Raw genomic sequence first — 22,007 nt, 5'->3', positions numbered from 1 at the left:
GACGATACCCCCCACCCCCTCACCCAAGTGTCCCAGGCCAGTACATCACTGTGATTTTTAAATGACATCACAGTGGAGGAAGAAAACGATATAAAGGAGCATGTTACACCTCGTTGGACAGATTTGCACATAGAATTAGTGAACAAATGTTATGAAAATAGTGATCATAAAATACTCTGTAATTTACCGTGAAGTGCCTAGTCTTTGGTCTGTGTTATTTTTAACCAGCAGAAAACAGAAACACACCATTTTTATTGTCGATTCATTTTTGGTATGTCGATTTGTGCACACGAGAGGTTCAGATAGCCTACTGTCCCCATACTATGTCCCTGGTAGAGATATATCTGTGTTTACCTGTACATGAGTATCTCCATTTACCACATTCATGGAGTACAGTTTTCCTGTGCAAATGCAGGATAAAATTGAGATGCAGAAAAATGTCACTGAGTCTTATGTCGCCTCCTTTTATGGGTGCATGTTGCACATTTTATAATAAGCTTGCATTTGATCCTAGACTACTGCTTTGTTATTGGAGTAAAGATGTGAATCTGACACTGTGCAAGACATAAAGAAATACAAATGCACATGCATTGCCTCAAACTGAAGATCATCTTGATCTTGCACATTGTAAGTTGATGTTTGAATATTTTTGCTATGTTAAAAGATAGAAAAGATGATGATTTGTGAAAGAATGTATTCATATGAATCCACTTCTCCCTGTTTTCTATCTGCTTAGGAGTCTGATACCGGGGGAGGAGTTTGCCTTGGGACCCACAAAACTTTTGCGTGTGCGCGTGTCTCGACGCCACGCCTCTGTGCGTTTTCCTCCGTTGATTTCATACCAAACTCATACTTGGCATTCCGCCTTTTTTCTGTCAGACACTATTGTTTTAGCCGAGGAAATACTCACTATTTGGAAAGTAAATCTGTCGCAGAAGCCAGAGTATCAGGAGAGAAGAGTGTGCTTGTAGGAGTGAAGCAGGAGAGCCTTTGTAAGGTGAGTGCGCTCTCAGTTACTTCTTTGTTGTGTGCTGCAACTTTTCTGCTGCTGCAGCTGCTTCGCTTCGTGTGCTTGAAGTTTTGGGATATTTGACATATTTCGCATTTTCCCGCTGCCGCTTTGCTGATACGGAGCCTCGTGTATTTCACATGGGGTTCCTTTTATACGTACTCTGCCCCCGGGTTGTGATTACAATGACTTTTTGGTCGTCTCCGCCTTGGTGTGGAGTTTGTTGGTGTATTATTAGCCTGCAAGCTAACCACCTAGCATGCCAGTTAAAGAGTGTTATCTTGGCTCGCCTTTTCACTCAAGTAAATAAAGAAACTGAAAACTCTCCTTCGACTAAAAAAGTCGTTTGTAACTTGATTCAAACACCACACGGCTCTGTTAGACGTTGTTTTTCTTTGGACAAAGAGTTTGCTAACTCACAGTTGGCTAAAGTGCTTCCAACAGTTGAGCGTGATTTGAGTTTTCCCTCTAACGTTTCGTGCTAGCAGATGGGATTCATTCCTTCTTACTGTGAAAGTGTCACCAACGTGTGAGACTGGTCTTACTGGTTGAGCAGAAGACAGATAACACCTTTGTTGGTCTCTACCACAACTTTCATGGCTGATTTATCAAATTGGTGTTACATGTTACAATGCAAGGTTCGTATTAAGCCTTAATTAACGCCTGTCTAAAATCTACATATCTCTAGTAGTAGTACTAATAGAGTGATCTTAGGTAGGATTGGGAAGTACGGTGACGAAATCTTACCGGTAAATTGTAATGTCACTGCTGCTTCCATTGAAGCAGAAGGCAGTCTGTAATGTGCATGTGTTTGCTGAGCTCATAGCTTTATTTAGCTCAGTGCTCCACTGGCTCCTCACTGCACTAAACACCTGACCTTAAGGCCACTGGGAGCTAAATTGAAACTCCTGCCTGCTGTGCATAATGGTCTAACTTTGCATCACCCCTATGGGAAATCACAAAGCTGTGGCTATGATGTCTTGGTAACATGATTTTTAAAATCCTGACTGTAGTCAGGAGTAATCTCCAACATAGACTTGATAAACAGTTTGGCAAACCCTGTTTTAACAAGGGGAACTTTATGCCGGCGTAAATGAAGTTTAGTGGAACCCCCTAAAGTGTGAATAATTAAAACTTTTATACGCATAATATCTCTGCTGCAAAAAAAAAAAAAAAACATTTAAAACTGGCATTTTGACACAAATTTTAGGTTAAAAAAAATTGCACCCTCTGTGATTTGTAAATTGCAGCCGGTCATATTGCGATTTAATCTTATTTGCAATTAATTGCCCAGCCCTAATCACCACAAGCATCTACCAGTAGATTTTAAGAGCACTTCATGCTTTTGTCTGCTGACCAGCTTTGTATGGAGATACTGATTTCTTTTCCCAGCTGGGTTTTTCTCCTGCCCACACTACCAGAACTATTAGTAGTAACTGGTTTATGGTGGTGTTATTGTGCTTGATGGGCCAGCCAACTGGCCTGACCTGAACCCCACAGAGAATCCATGGGGTATAGAGCTCAAAAGTGTGGTTCCTGGAGTAAAAGTCACATAATCTTACCCACAGTGGATTCGATTATTAGTCGTATTGTCATAACCATTGAAGACTGACCTACCGTGGGCTACCTGAGTGTGTAATAGTAGGTTATACTTCTGTAGAAGTTGTAAGTGTGTGTGATATCAACTTTTTAAAAAGAAAAAACATGGTTTATTTACAACCACAGGAGAAAAAACAACAATACTACAGTATAAAGTTAGAAAGATGGTCCGTGTACAGTTGAAAGTATGAAAATGTGTCATCATGATTGTAGTAAAGCAGTCACTACAGATGGTGGGATGTGTAGTTGCTTTATTGTTGAAAAATACATGCAGACAGTCTTGTACCTTTGCCTTTTTCTTTGTTTCCGAGTGCTGTCTTCACACTAAATCAGAAGCTTAATAGTCCTGAGTAGATCAAACACAAAATATACACAACTTAATCCTTATATGACTCCTTTAATTTAGCCCCAAATTTGGAGCCATTGTTATTCAGGGGCAGTACTCATGTTTGGATCAACAAAGGGAACACTATGTAGCATTTTTGAAACATTCATTTATTGCATTATACCCCATAAAACAGTGTGTTTCAACTGGACAAGCCTTGAGACCTACCACAGGGACCCAAACTGTGACCCAGATTTCTGATAGTCAGTCATTTGGATTTATAATTTTAAAAAAAGCTAGCTGTTTGAAATGCAGACAGATCTGTGATGGAACAGAAGGACCGAAGGAAATAAGATGCATAATATAAAGAATTTAAAAATCCCCAAATTCCTGAAAGTTTCTAGGAAAAAATCCCAGATAAATTCCATAAAACTTTATTCTCTAACCCTTCCTTTGGAATTTTCTGAAATATTAATGGAGAAGATGGCTTAAAGATTCTGGGAAAAGTCCTGAAAGTCCATGATTCCTTGGGAAATTTTCTTCACATTTAGAGGAAAAGTCCAGGAAAAAAGTTCCAAAATCTTTTGGGGAAACACAGAAGAAAACATCTCAAAAAATTCTAGTAAAGCTCCTTAATCTTTTTTTTTTATTATTGTAAGTTTCCTTTAAAATCATAAAGAAAATGTCAAACAAACTCGGGACCAACTGAAAACAGCTCCACAACCCACTTTGGTCCTGACCCACCAGTTGAGCCTGGCTGCTACTGTTTTCAAACATTTTGAATTATGAAGTGTTGTCGCCTATTATTTAACTATTAAAGGCCAAAGGGTGTTTCCAGGACCTAAAACATGAAGGGTTTGATGAAGTTTTGAGTCAGGACAATGGCTTCTGACTATAGTAACCTAAGGTCTTGACATATCCTACATTTGAATATAGAAAATGTTATTTAAGACTTTGCTGTTGCCTAACCAACTCACCAGGGCCTGTCTGATCTCTGTTGCAACAGCACAGTCCCGTCAGCAGAGATTGAAAGTGGGAAGGCCCAGAGCAAAGTGCGTCCAATAAGCCCACCACAGCAGGGGAAGCTGTGCGACCACACTGATCCTCTGTGGGTTCTTTGTGGTTGGGGCCATGTTAGCCTCACTCTGGAAAACATTACACACAGGCAGCTTTCATGTTGCGCATGTGTGTCTGTGTTTGACCAGACTTGGAGCATCCTCAACAATAACAAAAGAATTTGTAATTTCCTCATTCAGGCAAAACGGCAGGCTTCTGGGAAGTTCATATGGCTCGAGTTTAACCGTTTACCCAGATTCCTCTTGGCTGATTTGCATAAGGGAATAACTAACGGGTCCCACCATTACAGACCATGGTCCTAAATCATCCTCCATCTCTTGGTGTAACCTGAATAGCTTGATCAGCTGATAGTGTCTCCAGTGACCTTGATCAGTTATAAATTTACAAGCTCTTAATGTTTTGACATCTTTCATGTCAGGTCTTTAACCTTGAATACCTTTGCTATTAATACACTGTGTACCAGAGGAAACCGTAAACTACTTCAGATGAATCTGATCCCGCTCTCGGTGAAGTGTGAAGACATTTTGAGTTAGAGAAATCTGTCACCATTCATGGCAGGCACATGGTTGGTCTTGAACCTCTCCTTCCCTTCACTGAGTCCTGTGGCAAATATTCAGCATATTGGCTCTGAAATGACACTCTGACTTTATGATGATAGAATTCAGAGCCTTTGATGGTAATTTGAAGACGGTTGGAGTGTTAAATGTAACAAGTTTAAAACCCATAATTTAACCCTGGATTACTTTCCTCTAAGTGTCAATATCCTACTTTTGTTAAGCCCTAAGACAGGGAATTCCCACTCATGTAGTGGAAGAAATTTCAGGACCTGGATAACTTTTTAACCTACTTTTAGACTATTCACCCAGAGGTTTGTAAATGATGCTCTAATGGATGAATTGAAGCTGCACTGTGTCTCCAAATCATCCAGAAGACTGCTGCTTTAAGTTCTTCAACATCACTGATTGCGGTGTTTTTTTTTTTTTGTACAAATTCATCAGCAGTCAAAACAAATACTCCCTCTTTATCCACACTGTGGTGCATATTTTGGTTTAATGCTCTTTTAATGTGGAGGAAAACTTGGGTTGAGGACAGGCTTGCTTTGTTTCTCATTCTGTTTCCTTGCTCTTCTTGATGAATTTTACTTTCATGATTAATGATCTGTATACCTCTTCAACTGAATCTAATCAGTCAAAGGATTTTTTTCCGTGTAAGTTCCTGTGCATGCTTGTTGTTTGCTGTCCTGGGGTGTCCATACGCTTCTCAGTTAGGGTCACATGCAGAAAAATAAAAGGAAGTTTGGGCTGCATTTCCACCAGGTAGTCCGGTTTAACTGAGTATGGTTTGGTATGCCTAGGTACGCTAAACACCAAAAAAGTTTGCGATGCCACAGACACCCGTACGCTCACTCGGTAGCCTGCTGTAAAAGCATGCATGTGAAGTCACATGCAGCACAAGACTGCTGCTCCAGCCGCTGAGTTATAGAAAGGATGAGTGACAGAAATCAGTAGGGAATAAGCATTAAACAGCTTTATTTCAGCTGAAAGCACTTAAAAAAAAACAAAAACTACATATTAACTCATTGAGTGCCAGCCTTTTTATAAAATGGAAAATGGCTTGAGCCAGCATTTTTGGACATTTTGAGTCATCTTTCAAGACCCACAGAATATTTTGTGCTATGATTTTGAAAACACTGAATTGCTCAAATGAAAGAAGAAACTCTCTTTTTCATCAAACAAAAAACGTTTGTTTGCAGCTTGTTCCATTCTTGATTTATTTGAAGTTGAATAGAGGCTAGTTTCACCAAAAAGACCACTTTTTTTCTAGAAAGCTGAGAAAAATGCATTTTTGTGAAAGAGAGTCTGTCAAGCAAAACGGTGATTTGAATGTTATACCTTCAATGATATAAAAGACAAATGAAAATTGTATTACAAATGTTATTTTATCGTAAAATAAATAAAACAAATGCAAAATACAGCACAATACAACTGGACAGCCGCCACGGGACCCCCGATACGCCCACGTCCTCTCCTGCTTGCGTGTCCCCTGGCACTGCCTGTAAATTATAGAGGTTTATATACATTATTTATATAATATATAATCTATAATACAGAATTTTTTTTTTTGTACTTACCTCTTTTTCTGCCAACAGACAGTGTTGCAGAACTGCATGGGGCTTGCTCTTCTCTCAAGTCTGCTTCTGAAATCACATGAGTGAACGCATGAGTAATGGTTTCATTCGATAAATTTGGCTGAATAATCAGTGGGTTCCTAACGTTAACTTACCTCCATCGCACTGGGACGGAGAACAAGATCCGCTCCGCTCACTCGGCAGCCATTCCTCAGAGTCTGGGTCGCTAAAGTCCGTCTCTGAAGTGTTGTCGCTGTATGCATCAAGCTGGCAACCAGATGCCTTTTCTCTCCGACACACGGGGGAGACCTCACAGCATTCTTTAGTTTCTTGGCCGGCTGAGGCAGATGAACGAATGTGCTGGTCCCTGGATTCACTGTTGGTTTCAATGAGTAACCGATATCTCATGCAAAAGTTTGAAGTTTCTTCCAGCATCCGATGGCAAAACTGGCCACTTGACTCCCTCAGTTTTTTGGGGGGCATTTTGTGCCGATACTGAATATTTTAGAACTTTTAGCTTAGATTACCTCCAGCCCGGCATCTCCACTTCCTGCCCTGACCTCAGTGGCTTTGCTTTACCGCCTCTTCCTTGTTCTGACTTAGTTTACCAGAAGCCCTAAAATTACTCACAGGGAGTGTGAGAGTGCCCCCTTGTGCCAGCCGCCGAAAAAACACTTTGACGTATATATACATCATTGGCACTCAATGAGTTAATTATGTTCATCATTGTCAGTACAGATCTTTAGATGATGGTACGTTAATATGCGAATATACCTAGTCGATAACAGTTTATACAACATGATATAAAAGTTTAGAGCTATACTATGAGACTTTGTCACATTAAAAATAATCTAAAGGTCTAATTTGTGTTAAAATCAAACTAGATTAAGTCAGACATCCTGGATGCACTGATCTTGTTTTAAAATACGCTGCAGCCCGAAGTTTAACAAGTACATTCAACAGCCACCGAGTGATGTTTTCACAAGTTATCTAAAGTAAGAAGTAGATCTAAAGCTTTGTATTCACAAATTTCAGTATAAACTTAGTTTCACATCCATCATGGTAAAACTTGGCTGATGTGTGCCTTCAGGCTCTGCTTTATGTACTTAAACTCAGAACCAGATAAACATCAGGAAACTTGTTTTGCTGGCAGATATCAACATTCACAGACTAGGAAATAATGTAGATCTCTATGGAGTTCAAATATCCCTGATTTAAGCAGATAGTCTGTTTTTCTAATTTTTGCCCACACCTCACAGAGATTTGTTTGTTTTGCAGCCCAGAACCAAGCAGCCATGTTGCGCACTGACGTGACATCGGTTCAAACCCCCATTGTTGTGTGTGTAGCTCCACCTTTTGGGACAGATAGCTAAGATTGGTACCCCTACGGAAGGGTACCAAAAAAGTGGGATGGTATGGGTCGTTTTTTTGGGACCCTTACCAACTTTTGCTATATGGAAATGCACAAAAATCCATACCATGCTGTACCAAACTGAACAGGACCGCTTGGTTGAAACAACCTATTAGATTTCAGAGGGACCCTTCTCAGTCCTGAATTTAGACAGGATAAGAACAACACTGTTGAGCTGAGAGGGGAGTCACCTATGGCTAATCTCCTCATTCAGACACAAAACAAGAGCAAACTGCAGGAAGCTGCAGCACTTTTTAGGAGAGTTGGTGCTTACAGATGATTAGAGGGAGATGCTTTATAAAGCAGATTTTGAGATTAAGCAACTTACGGAAAAGATGACGGCACAAATCATTGGATTTGTGTCACGTTTTGCTGCTTTCCATTTGTCTTTATTCATGAAGTTGTTATGAATTATTTTGGTTTTTTTTGGTTGTCATTGTATGCAACATTTATGATGTCTTAATTTAGTCATGAAAAACCCACCCCAACAAATTCTTCAAATCAAAATCTGTGTTTACAGGATTAACACAGGCATCACCTAACAGCAGTGGTACAAAATAATCAAGCACAAACTTCCTGTTCAAATGCAGTGGACTATGGGCCATAGTTTGGACACCCCTGTTTAGGCCTCTTGGGTTTAGCCCAATATTCTGTCATGATCATCTTCTATAGTTTTTCTGTCTTTTCATCATTGATTTGGATTTTGGGATTTTTTTTTTTGGATATTAGGAATTGAGGGCAATTTAACCACAGGCTTTCAGGGATTCTGTGATCTGTAAGAAGGTAAGGTGTTGTAATAATTAAGTTATCATGTTCTGTGTATTTAGGTGTGTTGTGGCAGGAGCCGTCATCATTGCGTCGGAGTGGAGTTGCCGTGGCAGCCCAGATGGGGCGCAGGAGGAGAGCGGCAATGAAGGACTGGGCGATGGAGCAGACCGCGGATTGGATGGTGACCCAGAGGGGGTGTGGAGTCCAGACATTGAGCAGAGCTTTCAAGAAGCTCTGGCCATCTATCCTCCCTGTGGCAGGAGGAAGATCATCCTTTCAGATGAGGGGAAGATGTATGGTGAGTAAAAGCACAAATTCCTCACTAATAAGGATGCAGGATCAAGCATTAAAAAAAATAATCACAGTCTTGGGCTCTTGTTGTTATGTTATGGCCATTCACTTGCTCATATTTCCATTTGCACAGCAAGCTATAGTCACGTGTACACTTACTTGCTTTACAACAATCCCTGTTGGTACATCAGTGACATTCACACTGATGAAAGCAAAGCACATTTAAGTCATCAATCAGGCCATAGACTGGCTGATAATTCCACCAGATAATTCAGTCACCCCTCATTCTCTACCTTTCAACCTAACTACCAGGTCATCTGCTCCCCAGCATTTAAATCTTTCACTTCAGGTGTTCTTAATTATGAAAAATAAAGAAGCAAATGTGGACAAGAGGCTTTTGAGTTGTAGTTCAACACTTTATTGTAGATTATGCGCATTCAAAGTCCTAGACAGCAAGCGGTTTTTATTAAAAAAAGCATTTCAGTGAATTCAGATGTGACTTCTTAGGAGAAAAATTGTGATTCATATTTTTAGCAAGAATGTTGCAGCCTTAGTCAATACATGATGATTGATATGCAACCACCACTTCCTCTTACAGTTTATTTCCTCCTTATCAATTTCATGCACCAAACTTGAGAGTTTCTTCTGTGTATTTAACAGATTCAAAATGAGCTAAGCTAGCAGTTTTCATAGAATTGTAAAATGTCTCATTTTTGACATCTATTATGTTGTTTATGGTCCATTGTGAATAAAAAATGATTTGTGAGATTCACAAATCATTGCATTATGTTTGTAATTAACATTTTACACAGCGCCCCAACCTTTTTGGAATTTAGGTTGTATCTAGATGGGAAATTTCAAACAGGGATCAAATTAGCAATATGAAATGAGCCTTTGTGTATTAAGGAAAAGTTGTCTGCAAGAGATACAGTGACCATAACAGTAAAAGTCCTTCATTCTCTCTGCAGAAACTCCTTCAGGCCTTTCTTTTATCGATATAACATAAGCTTCACCCCTCCAAGGATCTTCTGAAACATGGTGGAGGTGTAATCAGCCTTGTTAAGACTTCTATGCTTGTGTCTAGCTGATCTGCTTGCATATATTTTGGGAGAAGTCTAGCTTTGAGGTCAAAGAGCAGCCACCACTGACAGGGTCAAAGAATTAGCAGTGTCATATTTGAGGTCAGGTTGAGGTAAGCGTTAGGGCAGCTTCATAGATTTCAGTTTCATTGTTATTGCAAAATGAGCTTGCAACACACATCACTGACATATTGCAAGTATAGATATTTTGTAAAATATGAAGAACAGCTGAAAGACATGTAAACTGTGAGTTAGGGCTGATAAGTACATCCTGACTAAGTTGGCATTCCTGCTGCAGCAGCTCGTGTCATTAATATGCAAGTGTATGCTGTTGGGGAAATAGGAAATATGATCCCATGCACCATAAGAGGAAAGTTTGTTTCATCATTGTGGCATTTTCTCCTTTTGTGGAAGTATAGACTTGCTGTGTTGTCCACTAAAACTTATTTTTCATCCAAGAGGACTGTGTCAATGAAATTATCATTCCAGTAATTGATTCAGGGCCTGTTTTTAAAGATTTTTTTAGGCATTTATTATTAGGGATGCACGATATTATCGGTAGTATATCGGTATATCGATAAATCGGCATTTTACTTCTGGTGCTATTCTGGGCCAGTGGTTATTGACGCTTTAGTCTCTTGGTTGTCTTTGATCTAGTCATATGTTACTACCCTGATGTCACCCTGGATTATGGTGTCTGGCTTGCATTCCCAAATAAGGATGATCATCAAACAGATCACTTGCTCTTAACTCACACGATGACGCAGATTAAACAGTGCCTACTTGTTAAATTAATGATGTTTACAAGTTACATTAGTAAGTGGTACCAATGTGTTGAGACTGCTCTAGAGAGGTGTTGTTGTTGATGTTGTTTTAGACATTGGCTGTTTTTCATAACTTTTTTCATTTAACATTTGTGGCAGAATTTGATTCCATCTTTGCCTTTTTCCTACCACACAATTTTGTAGGTAGTAGTAAATGCAGTTCACATTTCAGGATGCGCATCAAAACATCTTCAATAAAGAAAATTACCAGTGAACTATATGGCAGTCTTAAAAAGGGGGGTCTGTTTATAGAATCTACTTATTTTAACCTCTTCTTAATCCACTATATTTTTGAGAGGGGCTGCTCTGTTTCCTTTACAAAGTGCAAATCTCACAGAAAATGGGACATGGGTTGACTCCCATTTAAAAAGTGTTTGGCTGTATTTGGAGTAGCGTTACACTGCAGGAAAGCACATGTGTCCTGTTTTGGGAATTGGAGCAGACTGCTGGGTCTGACTCAGCCCCCCTCTGCTGATTTTGGGGAATTCTGTGTTCTGGTAAATCCAAAGAGCTGATGTGACTCAGCTTGATGTGACCTAAGTCCCTCCAACATCACACCACTTCCCAGAAACAAAAACGATGATGGTGTTAGCACATAAATGATTGATTGATAGTAGCTATGCATTCAAACTGTAAGGCTTCATATTTTTCATCTTTAGCTTATTCTACTTCTGACATCTGCAGCAGAGTTATAGATAGGGAGGTAGCTTCTTGAAAAGATTACACACAAACAGGTCACCCAGTGGGGGTGGGAGCTGGAGCGAGGCAGAGAGAGAAAGTGCTGAGCAGGCAGTCTGTAGTAACCACACTTGGAAGCAGACCACATAGAAGATCTACCATCAAACAAGGTCCAATCTGACTCTAAATCAGCACACACGTCCCTTGATAGATTTCACATGGAAAAAGAAATCCCTTTGGATGTAACTGTGCATAGAGGCACAGTAGGCCTCATAGTAGACCCGGCCCCTAACTTCTCCACACTAAGAGTTGTATTAAAGGTCACTTATTATGCAAAATACACTTTTATAGGCTTTTCTTGTTTGCTGAATTTCCTGAGAGGGGTGGAGTCAGACAGCTCATTAACATTTAAAGCCACAGACACACAGCGGGTTGTTCTCAGCAGGGCTGAAACAGAGGGTTTTTTAGACATGCAAAAATCCAATACTAGAGGATTTTTTAGCAACAAATTTCAAACTTCAGGCGTGTTTGGAGATTACTGAGACTAGAGCCCGACCGATTGATCAGCAGGCCGATTAATCGGGCCAATTATAGCGTATCACAGATTAATCAACAACGGCCAATATGTTGCCGATATATTAACCCTTAGAGCCCACGCGGCACGGATCCATTGTGCCTTTCTAATCATGTCTTCCAAGCATTCGTAGCTCTTACAGAACATTTTCTAGTGAGCCCAGAACTTGGCTGACTTTCCAGAGTCTCTGAGGACAGTGTTGTCCTATACAACAATACGTGACACAGTTTATGAAAACGTTGATAACTTTTGAACTGTAAGTCATAGAAATTTACTCTTCTTCTCCTCTGAAAGCTGACCATTTTGCTGTTCGTTTGCTACCATCGATATCTAAAGAGCTCTAAAGAACACCGTTGTAGCAAGCCTGGAAGTTTGGAGACTTTTTGGGGTCTTTGGAGATTAAATCCACAGCGTTACATCCAATAATAAGCATCTTTTTATCCATTTTTAATCCATTTTCGATCATGTACTTTGACTTTTTTCAGTGGGCAGCCATATTTGTTTGACATGCAAAGCATTGTGGTAGTTGTAGTCGACCAGTTGCGTCTCTGCTGCTTAGAGGAGTAGAGACACAGGAGTAGAGAATAAACAATGATAAATGCAACTGTTAATTCATATGGCCACCATTATCTAATAATAAAAGACTATTATATAGCGTTTTTACGTCATCTAGGTTGCATCTTTGTGAAATAAACAAAGATGATATAAATATAAGAATTTGTGTTCATGTACAGTAATTTATATACTCTGTGTATATCAATGTTCTTATTTCATATATTGGCCAATATATCGGTTATCAGCCAATATATCAAATATCAGCCGATGTATCGGATATCAGCTTTTTTTAGCCCCCAATATCTGTATTGGCATCGGCCCGAAAATCCCATATCGGTCAGGCTCTTACCGAGACCAATATAAACCTCTCTGAAAGGGGTCAAATCATGCTGGATTTTTTTCAAGGGCATTCTGGGAATTGAGTAACCGTGCATTACATATGTCTGTTAGTATACTTTAACATGGTACAGAGCACTTCTTGCTGTGAGGCAGTGGCGCTTACCCCTGTGCTGCCGTGCAGCCAAGAAGGAATACGAACATGTGTTATTCAAGATTTACGCAGTTTTGCTATCAATCAGGGACCTTTGCTGCTTCTTTGATTGTCAAGTTAGAGTAGAAGTAGAGTTTGTCTTTTCAGTGATAACCTCCTTCTTCAACTTGATATTTAGTCTTCATCTTGTAAAGGGGAAGTAGAAAGTGTGTACCATTCTTTAGATTCAAAGCTTTACTCTTAGGCATCATTTCAGCACTTAATGCATACACATTTACTTAACTTGGTGACTAAATTTAAATATTGATTGTTAATAAAATCATGGGTATGATCTGGATTTTCTAAAATGTTATGGGACAGAGTGGATGGAACTATGATTTATTCTCCTTATAAAACTACCACAGTAATCATTCTGATTAAAAAATCTCTGTCTTAAGAGATTCGTCTCAAAAAAGAAGTAGTTGGCAAACTGCTTTATAGGCCAGTGTTTGTCCAAGAAGTGTTGGCAACCCATATAGCCACCAAGCCAATACAACTTCATGGTGCTGATTTTAATCAATTATTTTCTGTATTTCAGGTCGAAATGAGCTGATAGCTCGATACATCAAACTACGAACAGGGAAGACACGCACACGTAAACAGGTATGCATAGATGTGGTTTTTAAACTTAAGTGTAAACGTTGGCTTATTTACATTCTGGTGTTTTTAAAGTTATTTTATTTGCCACTCATTAGAGTGATCATTAGCAGACCATAGCCATACAGATTTGTACAATCCCTCTGTGACTATGTGTTTTTTCATGGGGTAACTTTGGCCCATTAGGTGTCTAGTCACATTCAGGTTCTGGCACGTAAGAGGGTACGAGAATACCAGACAAGCATCAAGGTGGGTCCCCGCTCAGACAACTCTCCCTTCTCCCTGTAGTCACATCCCCTCCTCTTTTCCTTCCTTCCCTTTTCCCTTTTCCTCCCATCCTCTTTTTCTTCACCCTGTCCTTCATCAGGTCTCTAGTCACCTGCAAGTTTTGGCCAAGAGAAAATCACGTGAGATTCAGTCTAAGCTCAAGGTACACACGCTTACATGCTCGCGCTTACTGTGCTAGCTGCTTTGCTCTGCATGTTGACCAAAGGTATAGTTCAGTGTAAACACCTTATGTGCTAATTTCCTCAGTGGCCATGACCTTGTTATGTCACACTTGGGGTGGGAAACTGTAATATCAGAGTAGTTTTACTGTAGTATTTCAGTTTTTCTATAAAAACATCGAGATTCTGAGAGCAGTTTATGTTTTATCATTTGTCAAATGAAATTGAAAATTCAGTGAGAGATCAGACTGTATTTCATGGAGGTCTTTTCAGTCGAGAAACTTTGTTTGTTGTTGATCAAAAACAGCTGTCAAAATCTAGACAGTTATATGATAGACACCATGAAATATAATAGGCACATTGTGATCACAACTTTGAGTTTCCTACCCTAAATATTTTGTCACAGGAGCATGGCCATTGTAGGAATATGGCCTATTAATGCCAATTTATGTTGTGTCTTTGAAAGAGGTTTTTGATACAATGCATGGCAGTGTTTTTATTAATTAATGTGAATTTTATGGTTCCACAAAATATAACAACATTGATCTCACAACACCTAAGATATAGAGCAGGCCTTAAAACATATAGCTAATTGAATTCAAACGGACCCAACATATTCCTGCAGTTGTGAAAACTTCATCTAAAAGGAAAAAAAAAACCCTTATTTGAGTTTAACCTTTTTTTGTCACATATTTAATCTGCAAAGCCCAGGAGAAAATGCAGATTGTGTTTTGGGCCAGGGTATAAGAGGAACAAAGAACCACTTAATTGTTGGACCATCGACTATTATAACTGTTCAGGGAGGGGGAGAAACAGATGAAAGAACAGACTAGAAAAAATGTAATGTTACAACTATTACAACAATAAAGGTACAGTTCTGTGAAAAAGTATTTGCCCTCCTTCTGATTCCCGACTTTTTTGCATATTTATCACACTTTTTATATTTCACAAAGACGACCCAAGTAAACAGAAAATGCCGTGTTTGAATGGTTATTAAATTATTTAAGGGGAGAAAACATCCAAACCTATCTGACACTTTGTGAAAAAGTAATTTCCCCCCTTGTTTAATCATGAGTTTACTGTGATAAACCACAGTTTTTGGAAAGCTGAGTCCAGTTTCACTAGCCACACCCAGGCCTGACTACAGCCAAATTTGTTGAATCAAGAAATCACATAAATAGAAGCTGTCAGACAAAGTGAAGTAGGCTAAAAGATCTCAAAAAGAAACACATCATGCCACAATCCACAGAAATTCAAGAACAAATGTAAAACAAAGTGATTAAAATCTATCAGTCTGGAAAAGCTTACAAAGCCATTTCCAAGGCTTTGGGACTCCAGCGAACCACAGGCAGAGCCATTATCCACAAATGGAGAAAACTGGGGTCAGTGGTGAACCTTCCCAGGAGTGGTTTTCCAACCAAATGACTCCAAGAGAGCAACAACGACTCATCCAGGAGGTCAGAAAAAAATTCAGAACGACATCCAAAGGACTGCAGGCCTCACTGGCCCCAGTTAAGATCAGAGTTCAAGACTCAACCATAAGAAAGACACTGGGCAGAAATGACATCCATGGGAGAGTTCCAAGGCCAAAACCACTGCTGACAAAAAAAAGCACACAAAGGCTCATCTCACATTTGCCAACAAACATCTTGATGATCCCCAAGACTTATGGAGAAATATTCTGTGGACTGACCAGACACAAGGGGAACTTTTTGAAAGGTGTGTGGCTGTTACATCTGGAGTAAAAATAACACAGCATTTAATAAAAAGAACATCATGCCAACAGTCAGACATGGTGGTGGCAGTGGGATGGTCTGGGGCTGCTTTGCTGCTTCAGGACCTGGACCACTTGCTGGGATTGATGGAACAATGAATTCTGCTGTCTACCAGAAATTCCTGAAGGAGAACGTCCGGCCATCAGTTCATGCCCTCAAACTCAAGCGTTCTTGGGTTATGCAGCAGGACAACGACACAAAATATACCAGCAAGTCCACCTCTGAATGGCTCAAGAAAAAAAAATTAAGGTTTTGGACTGGCCAAGACAAAGTCTGGACTTGAATCCAATTGAGATATTGTGGTGTCCCCTTAAACTTGCAGTTCATGCTGGAAAACCCTCCAATACGGCTGAGTTAAATCAATTCTGTGAGGAAAAGTGAGCCAAAATTCCTCCACAGTGATGAGAAAGACATCACCAGTTATCACAAACGCTTCATTTCAGTTATTGCTGCCAAGGGTGGCACAACCAGTTCTTAGGTTCAGGGGGCAAATCATGTTTTTTAGTTGTACTGGAAGCCAATAGTAATGGCGGCTGCCTGTACACCAATTAACTCTGATGTAGCTTTAGTATAGTGTCAGTTTTATCAGAACCGGGCCACATTTCTTCATTACAACGAGATTTTAACTTCTCTCTACTGGTCTTGGCATGACTCTACAGGCCGGACGTAAATGACTACTACAGGGGCTGCACGTGCCTACTACCTCTTTTTGTCTTGTACCTCTGATTGGCCAGTAGAAATGTTTCATATTTCATCAAGTCACCTTCTGAGAATTTTATGAAAAGTCCTACCCTCCCCAAACCCTTTGTATGGGAGCTTTCCCAGATGACTGTGACATATATTCCATACAATGGATAAATGTAACAGTCTGTCATGTCAGATTAAGTGTTAGCACCAAAATAAGTGGTTGAAAAAAGTACTGGTGTCAACAAAGGATGCATGATACTGGATTTTTGACATCAGATGTTCAAAAATTCATTTCAGTTGTTAGAAATATTAAAAAAGTTATTTAGACCTTAATATTAGTCCTTAAAGCATGTTTTTAAAGTTTGAGGAAAGAGGATGAACAAAGAAAAAGACTTAAGTAGATATGTTGGATGTAAATATTGGCTGAAAATGTCACCTCCCTGGTATCTAAAATTGACTTAATTAAAACAAAGGTAGCAGCCCAAACTTTCACAATCAGCAAATCTCTAGTAAGTATATGATATATATGATGCAGTGTTAGGTTTATTTTTTGTTTTGTTTTTTGTTTTTTTTAAGAAAACAGTTGTTTTTTTCTGACTTTGCTGGTCACTCAGGTCTTAAAGTCTCAAACTCAGGTCTAGAGTACAGTAAAATTATTGGTTTCATATGTTTTCTTTGAAAAGTGTAATTGGGAGTCATCTGCATAGCAATGAAAATTCAAGTGTTTTCTCATTTTAATGAGGAGAGTTGTATCTTCCTGGTCTTGTTGATCTCTGTGACTAACTCTGGCATGCCTGAGCCTTTATTGTTCACATTGAAGAGGATCAAGAGGCTTATGGTTTTTAATGGATTGATGCATATAGTCATCTTAACTGACCAGAGCATGTGCATGGCTATAGTGGCTGACATGAAAGCATGCAAACAAACATATAGAACAGGATTATTTGATGTGTATCCGATTGCACATATGAATGTCAGTTTTCTCTTTTAAATCATTTCTGTCTTGCTCTAAGATATTTTCCCCCGTCCTTAATATCTTTCCTATTGAAGCTGTCTTCAAAAATGCTGGTACTGTTTGAATCAATGTAGCTGTCATTGTAAGAACATTTTAGTCTAGTGTGTTTGTCAGTTTGTGCTCAGGGTGTAGCCTCTTCAAAGAGTGAGCCAGGTGTTTTCCCTCACATTAAATCAATGACATGCTTTAATTTTGAATGTACTGAAGGTAATTAATAATGTGTCTTCTCTGCCATAGGCCATGAACTTGGTAAGTTTTTGGTTAAACAACTACAGTTTCTGCTTCAGGCTTTGAGCTTTGTGGTTGGCATCACATTACTGCTAGTCCACGATTCAATTCCACTGCCAGACTTGGTAAAAAAAAAAAAAGTCCTATGCTTTTGTTTTTAGTGGCTTTAGTTAAATACTGGTGATGGCTCCTTCTAGCTCTCCTAGCCTGCTAGCTTGGTGTACCTCCTGCCTTGGCATTTCCATATACCTGCTTTGCCCTCTGTCCTGTCTTCCCTCATAGTTCTGCATCATGCTGATGTATTGTATAATCTGTTGGCTGGCTTGCTGTAAAGGTTGGCTGATGCTGAAAAATTAACCTAAATTAAGATATTTTGTGTAAAGTGGAGCATGATCAATGTGTTTTTCTAAATCTTTCTCATTCAGGACCAGGTATCCAAAGACAAGGCTCTGCAGACAGTAGCCAACCTCTCATCAGCTCAGATTGTGTCTGCTAGTGTGATGAAACCCCAACCTCCGTTCCCTCCACCAGTCAGAGTGAGACACAGACACACTAACAAGTAGACAGTAGTGCTGCACAGTATACCAAAGTTTTGGTACATTTTCATTTACTTTTTGATTGGACGATTCAAATTTTACCTGGCCTGACAAGAGGAAAAATATATTTGATGATACAGATTTTCTTTCCTTTAAAAATCTCTTCTTGACCTCAAAAATATATATTTTATCCAATTTCTGTGTTAGGTTTAATTTCTACAGAGCAATGGTTGGTCATTATAAACACTGTTCCTTATGAAAATAGGTATTAAAGATATCTCTGAGTCTCAGGAGGACACTGTATTTGAACAAATGAATATAGAACAACAAATACTTGATTATAGACAATAAAAGAGTTGTTTTTTAATAACTGTAACATTATTCAAATTTATTTGTCACACTTTGAGGTTGTTTATAACTGTCAGTTCCCAAATGTGACCATCCTCTGCAGACATCCTGCTTTTGATCCATTTGATATTAAGTATCGAATCAGTTCAGTTTCAAGTACAAGTACATTGTTTCAGTATCGAGTGTTGTGGCACTAAACTTGATATTCGTATCAAAGTCAAAATTTTGGTTTTGTGACACTAGCACACATCTAATTGTCTTTTCTTCCCTCTGTGTAAAAGTCTGAGTAAAACACTGCTCCCCTTCTTTCCCTGTGTATAGTTTTGGCCAGGGCCTTTGCCAGGACAGCCTGGACATTCTCAGGAGTAAGTATCACAAATTTATTTAAAACTAAAGCATCTTTTGCCTAAGCTGGTTACGTTACTGTATTTATTTTATTTTTTTGCAGCATCAAGCCCTTTGCACAGCCGCCTTTCACTACGATACCAGCCCCTGTCCCTGCACCTATCAGTACGTTAAAACATATATGTAGATTTTTGAGTATCTATTATTGATTATCATCATGGTAATTATGTTCTGACTGTTGATTGTTAATCAGGTTATGAGCCCCTGCCTCCTCCACGCCCTGCAGCTATAGCAGCGCCTGTATGGCAAGACAGAACCATCGCCTCTGCAAAACTTCGGCTACTGGAGTTCTCTGCTTTTATGGAGAGCCAGAGAGACCGGGAGACGGTATGGAAATCAAGGCATCCATACAATTTATCAATATGATATGTTGTTTTAGCTCGTCGCATCACTTTTTCTTCTCTGCTGCAGTTCAAACACCTTTTCGTACACATTGGCCCATCAAACCCGGGCTACAACGACCCTGTGCTGGAGTCCATAGATGTGAGGCAGATTTACGACAAGTTCTCTGAGAAAAAAGGAGGCCTGAAGGAGCTGTATGAAAAAGGGCCACATAACGCTTTCTTCCTCGTCAAGTTCTGGGTCAGCACTCAGAACCACATTGTTTCTAATGTGTTTTAAGACATATTAAGACTTACTGACCCTACTGGATTAACATCTGTGTATTTTATATTTATGTTGTACAGAGAAACAGTAGATTTCTCTATTTTGAGAAAACTGAAAAATAGATTGACATCTAGGCTGCCAGTGCATTCTGGGTAGTGCCTGACACTTAATCACAGAGCATAATATTTTATCCTTGTCTCAGGCGGACCTGAGCAGTGACATTGAGGAGGGCTCTGGCGTATTCTATGGCGTGAGCAGCCAGTACAGTGGAACAGAAAACATCACCATCAGTGTCTCAACAAAGGTGTGCTCCTTCGGAAAACAGGTGGTAGAGAAGGTTGAGGTGAGAGCATTGTTTTATTGCATTAAAAAATCATACGTGTTTTTTTTTTTTTTTTTTTTTTTTTTAATAAATGGTTTAGCCCTGATTTTAACATGTGGTTTACTCCTCTTCAGACTGAATATGCACATTTGGAAGGAGGAAAGTACATGTTCCGCATCCATCGCTCCCCCATGTGTGAATATATGATCAACTTCATTCACAAACTCAAACACCTGCCGGAGAATTATATGATGAACAGTGTACTGGAGAATTTCACCATCCTACAGGTATGTGTGTGCTAGTTCATGCGGCTGTTATTCACCATAGTTCTCTTTCCTGACTGTCTTTTTGCTTGATTTACTTAGTTTTTATGTTGTTTTAACAAAGTTAACCCTTTTCCCTCTTCTTTCCAGGTTGTGTCCAACAGAGAAACTCAGGAGACTCTGCTGTGCATTGCCTTCGTCTTTGAGGTGTCCACTAGTGAACATGGAGCTCAGTACCACGTGTATCGACTAGTTAATGACTAGCAGCACTTTTACGTGCATGCAGAGACTTTCTCCCGAAACTTTTTTACACGTACAGCATTAAAAATAATTTCAAACTCAAACACAGAAACCTTGCTCTTCTCCTCTAAACTCACTTTTAACAGACCAACAGTCACACTGTAGTCACACCTTGCTGAACGTGTATGTCTCCATCCCCTTTTGTTATCATCCCATGATTTAGACATGCAAGTTTAACCCATCTACATAGGTTCACACTGTTTCAGTGTACAAACAGGCAGCACATTTGCCTTAGTGCTGCTGTGGAGCTGCAGCTTCAAGATCTGTCTTTTTACATAAACATTGCCCTTAAAATGACTGAGTTATCAGACAGTTTAGCTTGTTTCAATGTGGACCGTATTTTATACTTTATTAAAAGAGATGTGAAACAGAGGCGGGTTTAAGTCAAGAAAAAGTACTTTTTCCTTGTTATTGCTGCAATTTAAGACACTTTAACAGCATTAAAATGCATATTAGGGTTGTTAACATGTCAGGACAGAGAACCATGTTCAGTTTTCAAATGTGTGTCCAGAGAACTGCCACATTAGAGTTAAAGTTTTGGGTATAACACAAATAAAAGTATGCTATTTACAGGAGCTTAAGATAAATCTCACTCCAAACAGCAAACGCTCCATCCTCTGTACTTTGGAGCCTTACATTTAGAACAAAGACTTCTACAGAAGGATCTCGTTTTAGTTTTAATGTTTTAATATGTCACTTTGCTCTAGACCCTTGGCTCTCAACTGGTCCAGCCTCAGGACCCAGCAGTCTGTCTTACGACAGATTGCAACCCAAAATTCTAATAAATTTTCAACAATGCATGTTTAGTTCATTGAATATGTTGCAGTTTGGAGCGTGATTGGACCAAAATACCTGATATAAAAAGAAAAGGGACAAAACTGACAAATTTTATTCCCTCTTTCCCTTCATTATGTGTCAACTTTTGCCAATTTTCCCGAGAACTTGTGAAATTACTTTATTATCATGGGAAAAGTACCCATTTATTGCAAGAAGAGGAGATAAATTAGTTGAAATATTGATCAAAAATTCAAATTTCACAGTAAAACAGGTTAAAATAAAAGGTATCAATGCATGTCCAATAAGGACTTTCAGGACTTTTGCCAGACACCTAGTTGTGACCCACTGAAAACTGCACTGCGACCCCCTTTTGGGTCCCAACCCACCAGTTGAGAACCACTGCTCTTAAATAGTTAGTCAGGACCCAAAAGTGGGTCACAAAGCCATTTTTGGTGGGACGCAGGGAGAAAATATGTGGCAAAAGTGTTTGACATGCTTTTGTTTTGAAGGACATTCCTCAATCTCTTTGCTTTGTCACATCTTTTGTTCCATCTCAAGTCCAATTTGCCTCATATTTCAACAGAAGCTCTTGGCTATGATTGGAAAATATAAGACATTTTTGTCACAATTTATCAATAAGGAGGTGGTTGTGGGTTTCTGACTCTAGACCAGCTGAGAACCTCTACTCCAGATGTTCAGAGCATGATCTGGTTTATGAAAGGAACTGGGTCTATTTTTTAATAAAATATTGAATTCACTGACAAAGTAGAAACCAGCAAAACAGTTAATAAACAGTCTGCCTTCTCTCGTCATATACTGTTCAGTTGAAATGCACTGTTTACAAAAAAGGAAAAT

At 39.3% G+C, this 22,007-nt stretch overlaps 1 protein-coding gene across 2 annotated transcripts; it reads left to right on the top strand.

Annotated features, from left to right (window-relative positions):
• The first annotated feature begins 804 nt into the window (after window positions 1-804).
• Window positions 805-21,415, top strand: tead3a (TEA domain family member 3 a). 2 transcript variants are annotated; one of them, XM_041800297.1, is made up of 13 exons: window positions 805-997; window positions 8,377-8,615; window positions 13,386-13,450; window positions 13,631-13,693; window positions 17,605-17,616; window positions 18,021-18,131; window positions 18,801-18,844; window positions 18,928-18,989; window positions 19,078-19,211; window positions 19,296-19,466; window positions 19,693-19,833; window positions 19,947-20,099; window positions 20,226-21,415. In XM_041800297.1, exons 2-13 carry the CDS (start codon window positions 8,609-8,611, stop codon window positions 20,337-20,339), a joined length of 1,077 nt encoding a protein of 358 aa, XP_041656231.1. In that variant the 5' UTR covers window positions 805-997; window positions 8,377-8,608; the 3' UTR covers window positions 20,340-21,415. The 2 variants fall into 2 exon arrangements, with proteins under 2 accessions (XP_041656231.1, XP_041656232.1); XM_041800298.1 differs by lacking the exon at window positions 17,605-17,616.
• Window positions 21,416-22,007: the final 592 nt, after the last annotated feature.

Source organism: Cheilinus undulatus, linkage group 11 (genome assembly GCF_018320785.1).
Source record: "Cheilinus undulatus linkage group 11, ASM1832078v1, whole genome shotgun sequence".
NCBI lineage: Eukaryota > Metazoa > Chordata > Actinopteri > Labriformes > Labridae > Cheilinus > Cheilinus undulatus.
This window is presented reverse-complemented; position numbering and strand designations above follow the sequence as displayed.